Here is a 16,152-nt window from a genome sequence, read left to right as displayed (position 1 = left end):
TACGGGGCACTCCAAGGCCTTCTCCCCACATTCATCGCATCGTGCATTCATGACCGTCTTTTCTGAGGCTCAACTTTCCCCCGCACAATTTACCTCTGTATACATGTGCGCTCTTTGTGTGTTGCTCAATATGCGAGCAGTGTAACGAGAGCTAAAAAAATAACTAGTGATTCACTAATTATTAACGTGACACACGCTGTGTTTCTTGATCGTAAGACATCGTAATTGAATCAGACAAAAGCAGGTATGTTTCAATTGTAACGAGTCCGCTAGTCGATCGTGGATCATTTCGTTCTCGATCGTTTCTCGTTTTGCGTTAGATGATTTTCAGTAATGGGTTGCAATAAGATGAGGGTAACATTCGTTACACGTCTATAATTTCTGTTCACTTCAGAATCGTTACAGTACCCTTTATTTCTCATATTCAAATCTTCAGTCGATTCTATTTAAATTTGATACCAATGAATTAGTCATTTCGATATGAATTGAGTGGCGAGGACAGAGACTAGGTACATTCTGATATCACTTACCTCCTTCGATCCGGAATAAGAACGGCTGCAGAGGATGAAGCATTCGCTACTGTCGGGTAATCTAGCTCCACAGATTAGCATTATACCAGATAGTAATATCTTTTATATCCTACACATAGAGTCGGAAATATTGATTCTGTCGCGTTTTTTCGTGACTCATTCAACATGGAAGAAGATCTATTGAAGTATTGAGTATTTGAAACCTCGATTAAAATTCGTTGCGTAATACCGAACAGTTGTCTTGAAAGATGTTTGGTGTTGCTGGTAATATACCAGAAGTCCACGTCATGTCTGAAAATTGGTATCTGCACACGCGAAAAAGCTCAGTAATCCATTATTCTGCGTGTACGACTGCTACGGTGTGACGTAATTACTGGAATTGAATCTAATTGAAATCAAGTTGTACGGGAATGAAATCAGATTATACAGTGAGTCCATTGTGTACAATTAACACTACGCTATAATATCAGCACGTTGATAATATTCATGATAGAGTTAATTATTTATATTTGAGAATTAGAAGGTGTTTTCATCTGATATGTTTAGAATCGAGACAGTCGATAAATCGTTATGAAATGCACGTGTAATTCTTTGGTTTCGTTAATGATTCAGTTTATTTATCCAGCTGATTAAGAATGACTGCGAGTTTAGAACATACTGAAGAGACCAGTGTTAGCTAAAATAACATACGACGTAAATACATGTACTAAACGTGTATAATGTATGTTCTTAATTAGTCACGTTACAATTCTCATTTTCTCCGAAAGGTCATTTCTCAGAATGTGGACATAATTGAAGCCTTCTGACAAAACTTCACCTGAATTAGCTTGTTATCACCAATTTGCTGATGGTCTTCGATACGACTTGCAGTTTCATACCAGAATTACTCAATTACCAATTGTAATTGGATTTCAAGTTGATAATTTGTGAAATACTGATTGTGCCCCTAGAATTTTCATAAGAGATTTTTGTTCTCAACCAACCACATCACCCGGGTAGAATTTTTTTTATGACCAGCCAACTTGTCTCTGTATTATCATGGCTCTCGTATCACCAATCTATATTCAACGTCAAACTCAATTAATAATCTAGTCGTATAACTGGTAACGAATATCAAATACATCAAAATATTACGGTCTACATCGAGTTACGCTACTTGGCGTTGCTAGTAATTAAAAAGTTAAAGTGGACAGCATTATAATAAGATGAATGGTTTCACACAGCGTGGAAATTCTGAAAGAAGAACTTTGTCAAAAGGAAGCCGAAATAATACACGATTTTTCACATATATTTCTGTAGTAATATTATATCTTTTATTTGTAAAATTTTCTGTCCAGTTTAATGTCAATCAATTTCCCTTATACCAAAGTATGACTGGCCGTTTATTAATGTTCACCAATGAACCGTGTACCAAAGCTCTATGTTCCATTTCTGCTATGTACCTTAAAAGAATTACGTACAACTGACACGAGTCTGTAGTCTATATGTAGAGTAGATAGAATCTCCAAATTTACATAGTGCCCACTTGACCACCACCGGACAGTGTCATACGGTTTTTACGCAGCCACAGCTGCTACCATCAAATGTACCATCGACCATCAGTTCAGCTTTTTCACTGTAGCTACGGTTTCAAATCTACATCTTATCGTTAGGTACGTACATTGATAATAATAAGCAAAGCATTTGCACGCTCTATGTCACCTTGGAGCGAGCTACTTTGATAAGCTTAATTTTTTTTTTTTCTAGTAAGAAAAAACCAGCTGTTCAACTATTTATCATGTAAAAACGCGACGACCGTCAGAGCTGCTTCTGAGAAGTGGTTGCTTAGTTTAAACAGGTGTAGCCTGGTTCATGTCCAGCATTTCAGGTTTCCACGAGTATGCATGATATTTTAGAAAACCAAATGTCACACACGTGCTTCAAACTTTGCAATATGGTCCTTTCCGGCTTTTTTAAGTGCGTACATATTTTTATATATCTCGGAGGGCATGTTTATATTAATGTCCAAAACGTACTGTACTTGTAATGATTCCATTACGCCGTGTGTTTCATTGGAATAAGTCACTAGTAACTGATTCTGATACAAGCAGAGAACATTTGTTTCAGAAAAAATGATTCCTTGACCGTCGACTGGTTTGCAATTTCAGAATAAGTTTTTTCACTTTTAAAGGACATATCTGAGCATGGTTGACCACAGGTGACCTCTTCGCAGTGGTCGCGGTTTTGGAAAATAGTTAGTAATTACATTTCAGTGGATAATTTTTCTCCAATAAAGTATGATAAATAATTTCGGGATGAGGATCTACTCGCGTGACTGAGGATATTTTAGGAACGATAAAGATAGAAGCTGTTCCTTGACGAAGGAAGTTATAAGGGGTTTGAATGCTATTCTACGTAAATTGTATTATTTGGCACAAAAAATGATATTTTCGTTTTGATCTTTTGCCCTAGTAAAGGAATACAATAATTTAGGGCGATGTCTCAAATATTACCAGTAGAATACATTTTCGATGCATGTAATCTTATGCTCAATCCGTGCGAAGTGACTGACAATGAATATCAAGAAAGATGTGTAATTATGCATAATATGTTTGCAGAGCTGAACAATGACAAAACGCAATATATTATTGTTAAATAGGGTTAGTTTTTTTTACTCTTATATTGTAAGCTCTTTACACTTATGCCATAGCAATAACCAAACATTTGCTCGCGAAGCAGCTTCAAATTGCAACAAATTTCTACCACAGAGTTTTGAGGGTTGCTGATTTCAAACATAAAATTTAAATCTAAACGCTGAAAATGGAGGCCTGACTTTGTTAAAGTCCCTTTGAATTTCATATAAAAATGTGTAACTCGAGAATCGGAGTTGTTAATTCACAATTTTAAATTCGAATCCCAAAGATGGAAGGTGATTTTGTGGTATCTACCATTTCGTATCCCGTAGCTGTAGTCTAATTCTCTGAACTTCATCGTCGTAGATCTAAAACATTATTGGTAGAATGAGTGAATGAGTTTAGCTACCAATTCTGTGGCTTCAGTCCTTGTACCGAAATGAAACATTTTTCCTTCCACAAACGATTAGAAACGGCCGAAACAAGGCAAGCGTGTTTTGGATTTCTTCAAAAACAATCTAAGGAAGCAATGGAAGGTGATCTGGGTATGTATATACTTTTTCTTCATTTATAAATAACAATATGCCATTTATGAGTGATTGATCTGCTGTCCAGAAACCCCCAGAATACTAATTTTCATGGAATTCCAGCCAATATTGACAAAGAATGTCTGCCAGTTTGGGTCCTCCATTTCGAATTTCCGGATTTCGATTTTGGAATCTGGATCAGCGACTCCTCAAAGCCTAACGTAAGAATTATCATGAAAGTCGAACCGATTTTTCAACGAGGGTGATCCGCTATTTTGGATTGACCGTGTTGAATTCTGAAATTTTGACATCGGATTCGAAATCAGTGACGATAAAGGTTCTTGGCATTACTGTATTATTGAGAAAAATCTTCCCGCGACTGTCAGTAAAACGCAAATGGCGACAGTCTTTTCGTGGTTTTGAGTGTTCTCAAATCATTTGATTGAGAATTTTGACAATGCTTGAAAAGTATTGAACCTCGTTAAGCCAAACGTGCTGCTACAGACCTGAAGTGTAAACAGAAGCTACTGATCCTATATAACCTGATGAGTGGCTGCTTCCCCCAGTTATTAGCATCAACGTTTAGAGTGTGATAAGAGCATACCAGTTCGCAATATCAACAAGGTGTAGTCATACTGTACAAGTTAACGAAGAAGACCATCAAAGCTTTTCTATCCTTTTTAACACTACAAGTTTTCTGGCTAAAATGAGCGTCAAGTGGACTTGCGCGCTTTGTTGCCTTCTAGTGATGGTAAATATCCTTTTGCAGTCCGCTGGAGCAAAAGGTGCGTAAAATTTTTTAATACCATTTTGAATTGCTCCTACTTTGTTTAACACGTGCCATGTACGCTTATAACGATGCCGATGTCTCTCGAGTCTCAGCAAATTTGTAAGAAACAACAAATTGGTAAAATGAGGGATCACGGAGCATCTTCTGTTTCTGATAACGTCAGCTTCCATTTCCGTCGATACTTCCACATGATATGATAAAACCTTCTCTAGCATCTTGTTGCGACATACTTCGCGACTATTAGCGGCTCAATTTGCATGATTTTTACTGATATTTGGATAACGAAGAAACTAATGGAATTTGGAAGTATGAAATAGCGAAAAATTAGATGTGTCAGCTTCATTGAATCCCGATAACCACGCACTAATTGATTAGGTTTCGTTGGAATAAGTTAGCAATGTGTTGAGTACGCAAATCTATCTCCGTTTTTCTTCTTCTTGTTGCAGTTTTTATCTGAACAATGACACAGTCGTGATTTTGAATGTTATCTTCCATGGTCCGACGTTGCAGTAGATTTGATGCACCAGCGTGGGCATTTATGATTTTTATGTTCATAATCTACAACCATTCTATGGTCGGCTGGAAGACATGATTTGCCGAATTTTTTGTAATGGCATGCGATTGCATACCTTTTTAAAATGCTGTATCGTTGATTTGTCAAGTTGTAAAAAAATTGGAAGTAAAGTTTTGATCGTTCATGCGTTATTGAGTACCACATACATGATTTAATTCAAATGTGAGAAAAGGAGAGACCGAATAATTGTTTTAGTTACGATGATGGTTACAAGTCAAACAGATTAAAAAACTGCCTAATAATGGTATTTTAGCGGTTATTCGAGATGACATCTGCAATGGTTTAGTAGTAATAGATTTGTTAGAGAGTAAAAATCATAATTCTTATGATTCCAAATTGAATCCACTTGCCAGTCGAAAAGCCGATTGAAAATATGGAAAACGTTTTTACTCTCCAAGCGACGTACAACTTTCAAACCATTTAAGGTATTGTCTTGAATAAGCCGTTGAAATTTTTATCTTCCTTTAAAGAAGTTCGTAAAATAAAAAAGTAACAATTGTGCAAGTTGTCGAACTATCGATTTTAGTCTTTCAAATTAATATTTGGCGACCGAAAGATGATTTGAAAAATTTCAAATTCCTTATTCCAGAAAGATGAACTAAGTTCCAATCGAATGCTCACGTAGTTTTCGCTGATGCAACTTTTCAACCCCACAATAATTGAAAATTGTTGGATTTGAACAATTTTCAAACTTTGCCAGCTATAAAATCTAGAACGGAAGTCTGATTTTTTATTTTTTTTTTATAAATCAGGGAAGGTACTCTTACGTGGTACGACAAAATTTCAAATTTAATCTAAAATCTAATTGCGAAAAGGATGCAGAAATATCATAATTGTGTATAACAAAATCCCAAATTTTCATAAGTAGTGAAATCTAACTGAATGTCCAGCTGGTTGAATTTATCGCACTGAAAGATAAGAAAAAAGTAACACTTTGACTAACGATAAGTTGAATTAGTCTGCTTCTCTGTTATTCCTACTACTGTCGACAGCCTTCTAATCCATGTTTTTTACTCGATTGTAGTATCTTCGAAGAATATTACACATTCAATACTGTAATGAATTTTATAAATTTTCTTCAATTTTTTTTTCAATATTCATAGTATCCTCGCAGGAAGAATACAGCAGCTCAGGGATGAGTTTAACCAGGGACAGCAAGTCAACATACAGTTCGTCAAGCAGTGCATCGTCCTCTAGAAACCCGGGATCCTCCTGGTCTTACAAAGTACACACTGACTCTGAAAATCCTGGAGTGGTTAGCTACTCCTACATCGATTCCACTGGAAAATCGATCTTCGGTACCGCGTCAACGGAGGATTTTCAGGTGGACATTCCTGCTTTTCTTTATTAAGTCAATCGGTACGAAATCACTGATTTTCCATCGTACGGCTTTAACTTTTGTGATTTTTTCCGGCAGAATGACAATCCTCTCAAAGAGCAGCAGGAGGCATTCGGCGCTCGATCCAAGGGCCCCTTTCAACCGTAATATGAAACAAATTTTACTTTTCCTACAAATAAACCTAATACGCGTGTATTGCAAGAAGATCTGTATCTAACTAGCGATGAACATTTTTTTGGATTACGGTTCATATTCGTATTTCCTGTTCCTTCGGTATCATTTTGTGAGTACCTCTACTACATTAGATACAAATTTTTCTGCAAATAAGTCGGCGTTACTCAACCTGCGCCTTAATTTCAGCACCTGTAGAAACAAACCAGGCGTATCGTCACACTTATTTTTAGTCACGAATATGGTCACGTATTAATGTAACGACAAAACAGGTTACTTTGTGTTTTCATTGTCTCATGCAGATCTACTAGTGTTTTCATTACTTGCACGACTATGCGTTTTAACCATGATTTATTCTACGTAGTAGAAAGATACTGCGATTTCGGATAATCATACTCAGAAGTGACGATGACTTACCGGCTTGACCTTCTTATTCAAGAGCACGCGTTGCGTTGTTTAAACTTTCACTTCGTGTTTATTTTTCTTCGGTGTTTTATGAATCAGCACACTTAGCTGCCCGCCACAACTTTTCGAACGTGATAAGACGAGTTTCGAATTTCGAAGATTCGCCAAACTTCAACAATAACTTCTCATATAATATAACTAACCGAATCAAATTAGAAAACATGTAAAAGGGGTCAAACCTCTCAAAGATGATATTGAATCCAATCATTCTCTGTAATAGCCTTCCACTTTGATATATTTATTATTCTTGGCTGTGATTTCCTCGGCATTATGTCTCTTTCATATTATACTCTCATTTTTTGCACGGTGCTCTTAGGGGACCTCAGTCCCAGAGCACGAAATAAACAGCTCTCTCTCTCTCTCTCTCTCATTTGAAACGGTAAATGAACTAGCAACTAGGTATAAACCAGTAGAGTTGGGAAGTCCCAATAAACTAACACTTTCCACGGACGGAATTTGTTGAAACATATCAAGGAACGAAACTGTCCAGATGCACTCTTACTTCATTCTTGGACCCGCGGAGAGGCATTGATAGGGGAGGGCGGGATTCCTACTTTTATGCTTGGGTATCCAGACCCAAGCCGAGTATTAAAGAATCTATAGGAAGTGACGATATTCTGATGACACTCGGAATTTATTAACTTAACGTGACATTAAACATTAAACGTACACCCCCAGATGAAAGTCCTATCAATATCATCAACAGTATTGTTTTGTATCAATAGGTCCTTCAATCAGAATAATCGCATGCGATATGGAATTCCGGCTTATGTCAACTTTCCAAACAATTTTGGATCTGGAATTAACAACGTTTTCCCCAATGTCTACGGATCCAATTTCAATCACCTAAGTTCTGCTGGTAATACTGTCCAGGATAGCACCAGTGAAAGTCCAGGAATCAATTCGGTGAGCTTTTGAACAGTATAAGATGCTAATCGAAACAGCTTGATCGGGAAGTCACTTTCTTCACTTTTCTGAACGGGAGAGGAAGACTTGTTGGTCGACGCTATGTGTGAAGCGAAATTATGTAATTAAGAAAGTTTTCTATTTTTCGTTAGGCTTCACCCGGCGCCAAATCCAAATTCTCTCAAACAGCCTCCGGGTCAAAAAACAGCAACAGTTACTCAACCTTCTCCAATTCCAAATCGATATCGGGAATTGGTCCCGATGGCAAGCCCTACAGTCGTAAAATCAATGTCAAAGAAATAAATGATAACGGAAAGGTGACTATCGAGAGGGTCGAAGAATAATTTGACCGAATGCGGATACGTCGATGTTAATATTACGTCAGTTTATCCTAGTATTATTCATTGAAGTCATCTGCGCGTTTCGCACGATCAATAATTCCGTTCTCACTAACGTCCTGAAATCTTGTTTACTGTTAAATTGTTCGAATTTCCGTCCAATGTTTCCGCACCGATGAACCATTTAATATGGTTCTTCATAATGCATCAATCCTACGTTGTAAGCAAAATTGAGCGGCGTGAAATTCTAACGATGAAACAGATCAGATTTATGTACCTCAGCATGTAGAATTAGGTCGTAATCTGTTGTGCGTATGCATATTATTCAATTTATTATTAAGAAATATTGAAATTAGCTTCCAATGTTCGAAGATGGAAACGTCGAAATCGTAAATTCATGATTGTCTTTCTGTGCCGAGTGCCGCGACTTTCGTATGAAGAATTCTGTACGATGAACATATTGTTATTAGTTTTCTTATTCTAACGAGAATTTTTATACTTTCCCATGTAATGCAATCATTTATAAGTCTGATTAACAAGTGTCTTTGCCTGAAACATAAAATCGGAAGTTTCTTCCGTCGATTTTGTTCCTATCACGTCATGTTCCAGCTGTTTTCACAGAATATGCGTTCATCCATTTCATTACTGTTCTTCATCGCTATACACGTGAGCGATTTGTGAATTCGTTATTTGGTATACATAATGCACGCAGTATAAGATGCGTCAGAGTGGTAGCTAGTGATTTGCTATTGCCCAATGCAATTTCACGTACGCCAATATGCTCGGCCAGGCATCGTGATGGAATCGGACGAAGAACGTGTATGAGAATCACTTAAAATTAGAACAAGTTCGTAGGTCGATCTCGGATCGTTTTGTTTTGAATAAAGATTGGGTTCAGTTGGATATCACTCACCGAATTCGTACATTTGAGGAAATATGATCGATTATCGAGTTACCATTTGATTCGGAATAAGAACTGCGGAAAATGAAGCATCGGAAGTGTCAAATAGTGCCACTGCTCACCACTCAGATCAACAAGACAAACACGAAATAATCGCTTTAATATTCTGCATATCATAGAATTGAAGACATTATTTATGTCCCAGCTCTTCCATAACTAATCCAAAACCAGACGAAAATTTTGCGTCATCAATGATTTAAATTCCGTGAATATGAAATCTCACTTCCAAATTCATCAGCCAACGAATAACAATAAGTCAGGTACACAGGACCGGGAGTGGAATATGGTTCGGATTTTGGAAGATTTGGTAAGTCAATCAGGTTTTTATTTAATATCATGTCTTATTGATTACCGTTATTACTACCATGCAGGTATTACACCTACGTCAAGAATGAATAAAATGAAGAATGAGTAAGTCATTTAATGAAATGCGTAAAATAGACACTTCTGATCACTTGGGAAAGTCTTCGTCAATCCCGTTCGTTGCTGAGTTTCGTTTTACTGAGGGGTGGTTCGATTTTATCGTCAATAATTCCCCAATTTCCGGTCTCCGTCCACCCACGAGGGCCTTGCCAAGATCCGCGAGACTCTTTGAAACCTCGGTCCAAATTTCTCCCGTAATACCAAACGGGTCTGGCTCTCTGAAAAAGGGGTTGCGGCTGGTGATACCAGGAGTCAACGTCCTGTCTGTGAATTGGAATCTATAAGTGAGAAAAAGTTCAGCAATCCGTTATTCTGTGTTGTACAGCTGGCACAGTTTCACGTGATTATCTGAATTGAATTTAATTAAAATTAACGTATATGGAAATGAATTTAAATTACACAGGCAGGCGTGCTATTAACGTTACACCGCATAATAATAAGTCGTTATTTCAGAACGTTGTAGGATTGTTCAAAAACAGTAATTGTCGTTCAAGCGCTACATCAGCACTTTGATAATTCGTAGCGAAACTGAATATTTATGCTTGAGATGTAAAAGGGCTTTCCGTCTCACGCGTGAGAAGTTGAGATGCTTAATAAATTATTCTGATCTGCACCTGTAATTAATTGGTGCGATCAGTCGTTCGATTCATTTTTTCAGCGGTTTGGAACTAGCCTTGACTTTTAACGCGCAATGACAGCAGTGTAAACTAACTTGACAAATATGGTAGAGACACATAATAGATAGTATATGGTATATAGTAGAAAATATATATAGGAATTAGCCGACGTTACGAGTTTTCTGGGCGAAACTCACTTCAATTTATTGATTATTATCAATTTGCAAATGGTCTGTCATGCGAATTAACAAATAAACGTTTTTCACCCAAATTACTCGATGATCGAATTAAATTAGATGTAAAGTTCATCGTTTGTCTCAGCTTTCGATTCACCAAATCTCTAATTATTTTCAGTAAAGGAATCTACAGTCATATAAATATAAAGATTCATCAACGTGATCCGTGATAACGGAATTTTTTTCAAATAGTTTATCCACAAATTGAATAAAATTTGTAAAGAAAAAATGAACGGCAACAAATGTATCATCGGTGAGAACGCTGATAAACAAACAAAACTGAGTTGAATATTGAGCTAACAACAAACTGACCAGAAGAAATTGTTAATTAATGTCAAAAGTTGAAGAGAACAGGAAAAATAATGTTTCGTAATTTTAACATCTTATTCGCACATCGAAATTTCACGAAAGCAATTAGATTAAAATATTTTTATTTTGTGAATCATAATGTTTGTCTTTTACTCTAAAAAAAAATATTATACTTCTGATGAATAAATATGAAATTGTCACGTGTAATTCTTCAATGGATTGACGTTGAATCAATTCGTTTCTCTGAAGTAGAGGTGTATGAATCATTCGAAAACCGAATTTTTAATACACATTAGCACGAAGTAATCTCATTCCAGAAAGCAGATACATTGTTGCGAAATTAGGTATCATTACCTGAGGAATGTTGTTGTCGAAGAAGGAGCCAGTGTGCCGAACATTTTGATCGACAAAGTGAAAAGCCGGGAGCTGATCGAAATCGGGACTTGGTAATCCCGCCGTTCCTTCAATCACAGGAACATCGGTAACCTGCACCGGCGGCTTATTCAACTTGGTGACGACGCTCAGGTGAACATTTGTTATCACGTTTCCCTCGGCGTCGGGTTTCGAGGATACCCTGACGTCACAGACGCCATTTTTGCAGCCGTTCACTCCGGGCCCGGAGTCGTTGGCGTTTATTGTTACGTGAATGTTGTTTATAATCGTTGGCCTAACTCCAGACTCAGTTCCGTAAAATCCCTGCACGAAATTGGTCAACCTTAGTCACGCGATGTATTTCTCTAGTCTAAGAGTTCTTGGAGTTATCGATACAAGTACAACAACGTAGGTATGCCCTTTTTCATTTTCCATTTTTGTTCTTCAATACCATCAATTCTTATTTTCATTTCAATGTAAATTCATCGGGAAATTCAACAATGTTGAGAAAAGTTACATGAAAACACATTTAATGTATACATATATAATAGGGTGGTCTTTATTTAGGGCTCGGACAAATTTTTTAACATTAATCCCCCAAATCGGCTCTAAATAATTTAAATACAATTCCCTAGTGTGTTCTAGTGATGATAACGATATTTTGTTACAGAGGTTTCGGAAAACTTGAAGAATCGTCTCCAAGGAGTTATGCATGAATTTGAAAAATATTAAATATTTTACGAGTAGAACTAAAATTTTTCCATGTTAAATGAATAGATTATTAAAATTGGCATGGCAACCTGTTAGACTCAAGGTAGACAGCTTATCTTTCGGCTTATCTTAGAACTGTCATTGGAAAGTTGAATAGATTTTATTACGACGAATAAACATTAAGTTTAAGTTTCTTGATTTTATTTTCCCTTATTCGACTAACTATAAATCGCACGGAGAACAATTGTATAACTCTGTGAAAGCTAAACTTGTGAGAGCTGAACCTCTTCAAAATCCAGTCGAGCGGCGAAAAACAATGCCGACAATTTTGATTACTGAATAGATATCCCAATGAATTCATGGATGGCAATTAACCCAGAACTGCTAAAACATTGAATTAGATAATCCCATGGAGTGGTAATAGCTAATTCAAACGTATTCATAGCCGATTCCGCCCAATCAGCGAGTCTCTTCAGTCCTCTTACCTGACGGTTGGCGGCAGGTGAACCAGTCAAAGGGTTCTGATGAATCTGCTGCCTGTTTCCCTCGAACAGATCATCGATGCTGACGAACTCGTTCTCGTCGTCATCGTCCTCATGGTTATTGGCCGGCCTCCCTGCGGGTTGTCTGAATCCACGTGGCGGCTGTTTCGAAGAGATTCGTTGAGGTTTAGGGCCGAGTCCTCCGCCCTGATTGATGTCGACGTACGCCTTCAGCACGGAGGTGCTTAAGGTGGACGGCGGTGTGGTCAGCTCCTCGTCGAGGTCAATTTTCGACGATATTTCAGCCCCGCGGGCCGGATAAGTTACGAAAACGGTAAGGCTGCAGGTAATTAGCAGGGAAACGATCCGCGAACTGGGAGCCATGCTGCCTAGCTTCGCAGAGTCAACGGACGTACTAGAACCGACTGGAATTGTGGATTCCAGATCTAGACTATAAGAATCATTTGAAGGTGAACAACGGAACAAGGCGAAGAACGAGCTGCGGCACAAAGGAGGGATAATTGTCTTAGGATGTAATAATAATCTCAAGTAAATTGCGATGGCCTCCGCAGATCTGCGGTTGCGATAAAAATATGAACAGTACATCTTATGCATGTTCCGCCGTCTAGTAGCCTCGTCTTCAGGCTCCCTATATTAGTTAACCTCCGAAAATACCGTACAACTTTAACTAACCAATCACAGAATTTATACATATAGCTCTCACATTTCCCATTCCAAACTATAAACCGTTTCACTATTTCAATGACGTGGTTTGGTACATTTGATTTGTTGATTATTCATGCCGTACCGTTACATCTTATGGCCTTTATTTATGTCCTTCGAGTATGCGTTTACTATCTCTATGTCCGTCTATATCAGTTTTTTCTTTTGTTGAGACAAAAAAAACATCGGCTCTAAAAATAAAGACGAAATAAGGCTAACCCCTTTGCATTTTTAGCGAAAATTTTCGCAATTTTGAGAAGTGCTGGAATAAATTCTTACATATACCAAGCCGACGTAATTTTGCGAGAGAAATCGATTAAGCGCAGTCCCGATACGCTGCGAGCAGCGAATCAAAAGTTACAGCCGAGAAACAAAACCTGTAATTATATGAATCCTTACGTAATGTTTTTGATGTGTTCTTATACTGAAAACATTTATTGCTATTCCAGGTACAACCCGAGGTGGTTATCGGTGGTTGTTCGAGGTGGTTGGCGATTGTTGGAGGTGGTCGGAGGTGGACGAGGAGGAGGACGAACTGAACTGAGTCTCAAATCCCTGTTGACATAAAAGCAGCTATTCGACAGAAATTATAGTTTATAGTTTACACAGCCCATTGCATGATATTTCATTACAAATACATATGTTTCGATGTATTTAGGAATAATTTATCAAATATACGATAAAATTGATGCATCGGATCATCGTCGACTTTAACTTTTGAAATGTCCTGACATTTCCGAACACCTCCAACCATCCTATTTACCTATATTACCAGATTAGCTATGATATGAAAAGAGAAGAATTATTCATTTCGAAATGGGATTCTATTCGACGCGCGCTCGATGTATTCCATAACATTAGTATTCATAATTATTCCAACAACTTTTCATTTGCTCTCTCGATCTTGAATTTTCATAGGCATAGAATCGAAACGTTGTTTTAGCTGGTCGCAAGTGAAGTATCTGCGTTGGGTAGAGGAGCAGAATTGTTTTTCGAAAAGTATTCGGATGAAAAAAAATTCAGAGTAAATGTAATACATCCCGGATGCGCTGATTTTGAACGAGATGAAACGGATGCTTCGTATATGAGACAGTATTTAACGCTGCGTAGTGATTTGAAGACCTAGAAAGGTGATAGAGAGAGAAAAAACGACGCTTCTTGACATTTCGAGTTTATTTTAACACACATTTGAAAGATACGATCGAAATTTTTCATCATCCAACTGTCGCAGAACGGCAGCGTTATTAGCCCACCCGTTCACTGAAGAATATATCTTGAGTCAACGGCTGACCATCGAAGGGCCTGGCCGCTTGAGTCTGGAATCGGCAGGAGAGATAAAGTGCGTATTTCTTGTATGAAATGTGAAAGCTAAAATCATTATACATCATATCATATCATCATACATCATACATCATACATCATACATCATACATCATCATACCTAGTATTACAGTTCGAAACCAAAATTTGAATTTTCGGATGTTTGGAAAGTGACGTCACCAATCTAAAATCGGCTAGCCGAGTTCCTCAGTCTGGTAACAACCGCGCAGTAGAGCGGACGGTTGAGAGTCGCGCTCCGCAAATTTCGAGGACCGGGTTCTCAACCTCCCGGATCCCGCGCTTCGGGTCCGCTACGCGGTGAAACTCGACTTCCAGGATAAGCGCTCCGTGGTTCCTCGTTCATGTTTACAATAAATTATTTCAATTCGTTTTTCGCGCAACCCCAAATTCGGTAGCTGTCAGTCCGCTAATAAAATTTCTCGACATCCAGGATAAGCGCTCCGTGTTTCCTGGTTCATGTTTACAATAAATTATTTCAATTCGTTTTTCGCGCAACCCCAAATTCGGTAGCTGTCAGTCCGCTAATAAAATTTCTCGACATCCAGGATAAGCGCTCCGTGTTTCCTGGTTCATGTTTACAATAAATTATTTCAATTCGTTTTTCGCGCAACCCCAAATTCGGTAGCTGTCAGTCCGCTAATAAAATTTCTCGACATCCAGGATAAGCGCTCCGTGTTTCCTGGTTCATGTTTACAATAAATTATTTCAATTCGTTTTTCGCGCAACCCCAAATTCGGCAGCTGTCAGTCCGCTAATAAAATTTCTCGACTTCCAGGATAAGCGCTCCGTGTTTCCTGGTTCATGTTTACAATAAATTATTTCAATTCGTTTTTCGCGCAACCCCAAATTCGGTAGCTGTCAGTCCGCTAATAAAATTTCTCGACTTCCAGGATAAGCGCTCCGTGTTTCCTGGTTCATGTTTACAATAAATTATTTCAATTCGTTTTTCGCGCAACCCCAAATTCGGCAGCTGTCAGTCCGCTAATAAAATTTCTCGACTTCCAGGATAAGCGCTCCGTGTTTCCTGGTTCATGTTTACAATAAATTATTTCAATTCGTTTTTCGCGCAACCCCAAATTCGGTAGCTGTCAGTCCGCTAATAAAATTTCTCGACATCCAGGATAAGCGCTCCGTGTTTCCTGGTTCATGTTTACGATAAATTATTTCAATTCGTTTTTCGCGCAACCCCAAATTCGGTAGCTGTCAGTCCGCTAATAAAATTTCTCGACTTCCAGGATAAGCGCTCCGTGTTTCCTGGTTCATGTTTACAATAAATTATTTCAACTCATTTTTCGTGCAAGCACATATTTAGTAGCTATGAATAATCTCGTACAATTTACTATATTATTAATTAATTATTTAATCAATTACGCAATTATATTAATCCTTACACAATATTTTCGATGTGTTCTTATACTGAAAATATTTATTACTATTCAAGGTATAACCTGAGGTGGTTGAAGGTGGTTGGAGGTGGACGAGGAGGAGGACGAGGAGGACGAGGATTTATGCTGGGTGAGTAAAACACTTTTATAATATTTGATGGCAATTGTAATTTTATTTCATCTGAAATATAACAAACTTGTCACGTTTACAATAAATTATTTCAATTCATTTTTCGTGCAAGCACATATTCAGTAGCTATGAATAATCTTGTACAATTTATTATATTATTAAATAATTGATTAATTACATTATTCCTTACACAATATTTTTGATGTGTTC

At 37.7% G+C, this 16,152-nt stretch overlaps 2 protein-coding genes across 5 annotated transcripts; one reads left to right on the top strand and one right to left on the bottom strand.

The window, feature by feature from the left end:
• The first annotated feature begins 1 nt into the window (after window position 1).
• On the top strand, window positions 2–9,848 carry LOC124181741. 4 transcript variants are annotated; one of them, XM_046568593.1, is made up of 6 exons: window positions 2–3,687; window positions 3,793–4,000; window positions 6,137–6,357; window positions 6,451–6,515; window positions 7,734–7,914; window positions 8,067–9,848. In XM_046568593.1, exons 3-6 carry the CDS (start codon window positions 6,169–6,171, stop codon window positions 8,256–8,258), a joined length of 627 nt encoding a protein of 208 aa, XP_046424549.1. In that variant the 5' UTR covers window positions 2–3,687; window positions 3,793–4,000; window positions 6,137–6,168; the 3' UTR covers window positions 8,259–9,848. The 4 variants fall into 4 exon arrangements, with proteins under 4 accessions (XP_046424549.1, XP_046424547.1, XP_046424550.1 ...); XM_046568591.1 differs by lacking the exon at window positions 3,793–4,000; XM_046568594.1 differs by lacking the exon at window positions 2–3,687 and having other exon boundaries at window positions 3,719–4,000.
• Window positions 9,517–12,814, bottom strand: LOC124181739. Its single transcript, XM_046568588.1, has 3 exons — window positions 12,367–12,814; window positions 11,153–11,494; window positions 9,517–9,914 (listed from the first exon to the last, which is right to left on the bottom strand). The coding sequence occupies exons 1-3, from the start codon at window positions 12,745–12,747 to the stop codon at window positions 9,684–9,686; spliced, it is 954 nt and encodes a 317-aa protein (XP_046424544.1). The 5' UTR covers window positions 12,748–12,814; the 3' UTR covers window positions 9,517–9,683.
• Window positions 12,815–16,152: the final 3,338 nt, after the last annotated feature.

This window comes from Neodiprion fabricii, chromosome 4, assembly GCF_021155785.1.
Source record: "Neodiprion fabricii isolate iyNeoFabr1 chromosome 4, iyNeoFabr1.1, whole genome shotgun sequence".
Lineage (NCBI taxonomy): Eukaryota > Metazoa > Arthropoda > Insecta > Hymenoptera > Diprionidae > Neodiprion > Neodiprion fabricii.
The sequence above is the reverse complement of the archived record's forward strand: the minus strand, read 5'-3'. Positions and strand labels throughout refer to the sequence as shown.

Bases quoted from the DNA above. Each gene is read 5' to 3' on its own strand.
- LOC124181741 (XM_046568591.1), top strand. From the start codon at position 3,582: ATGAAACATTTTTCCTTCCACAAACGATTAGAAACGGCCGAAACAAGG. The intron at 3,688-6,136 runs GTATGTATATAC...CAATATTCATAG, and splicing joins AGCAATGGAAGGTGATCTGG to TATCCTCGCAGGAAGAATAC. The intron at 6,516-7,733 runs GTAATATGAAAC...TTGTATCAATAG, and splicing joins TCCAAGGGCCCCTTTCAACC to GTCCTTCAATCAGAATAATC.
- LOC124181739 (XM_046568588.1), bottom strand. From the start codon at position 12,747: ATGGCTCCCAGTTCGCGGATCGTTTCCCTGCTAATTACCTGCAGCCTT. The intron at 11,495-12,366 runs GTAAGAGGACTG...AATTTCGTGCAG, and splicing joins CACCTGCCGCCAACCGTCAG to GGATTTTACGGAACTGAGTC. The intron at 9,915-11,152 runs GTAATGATACCT...TCTCACTTATAG, and splicing joins TCGACAACAACATTCCTCAG to ATTCCAATTCACAGACAGGA.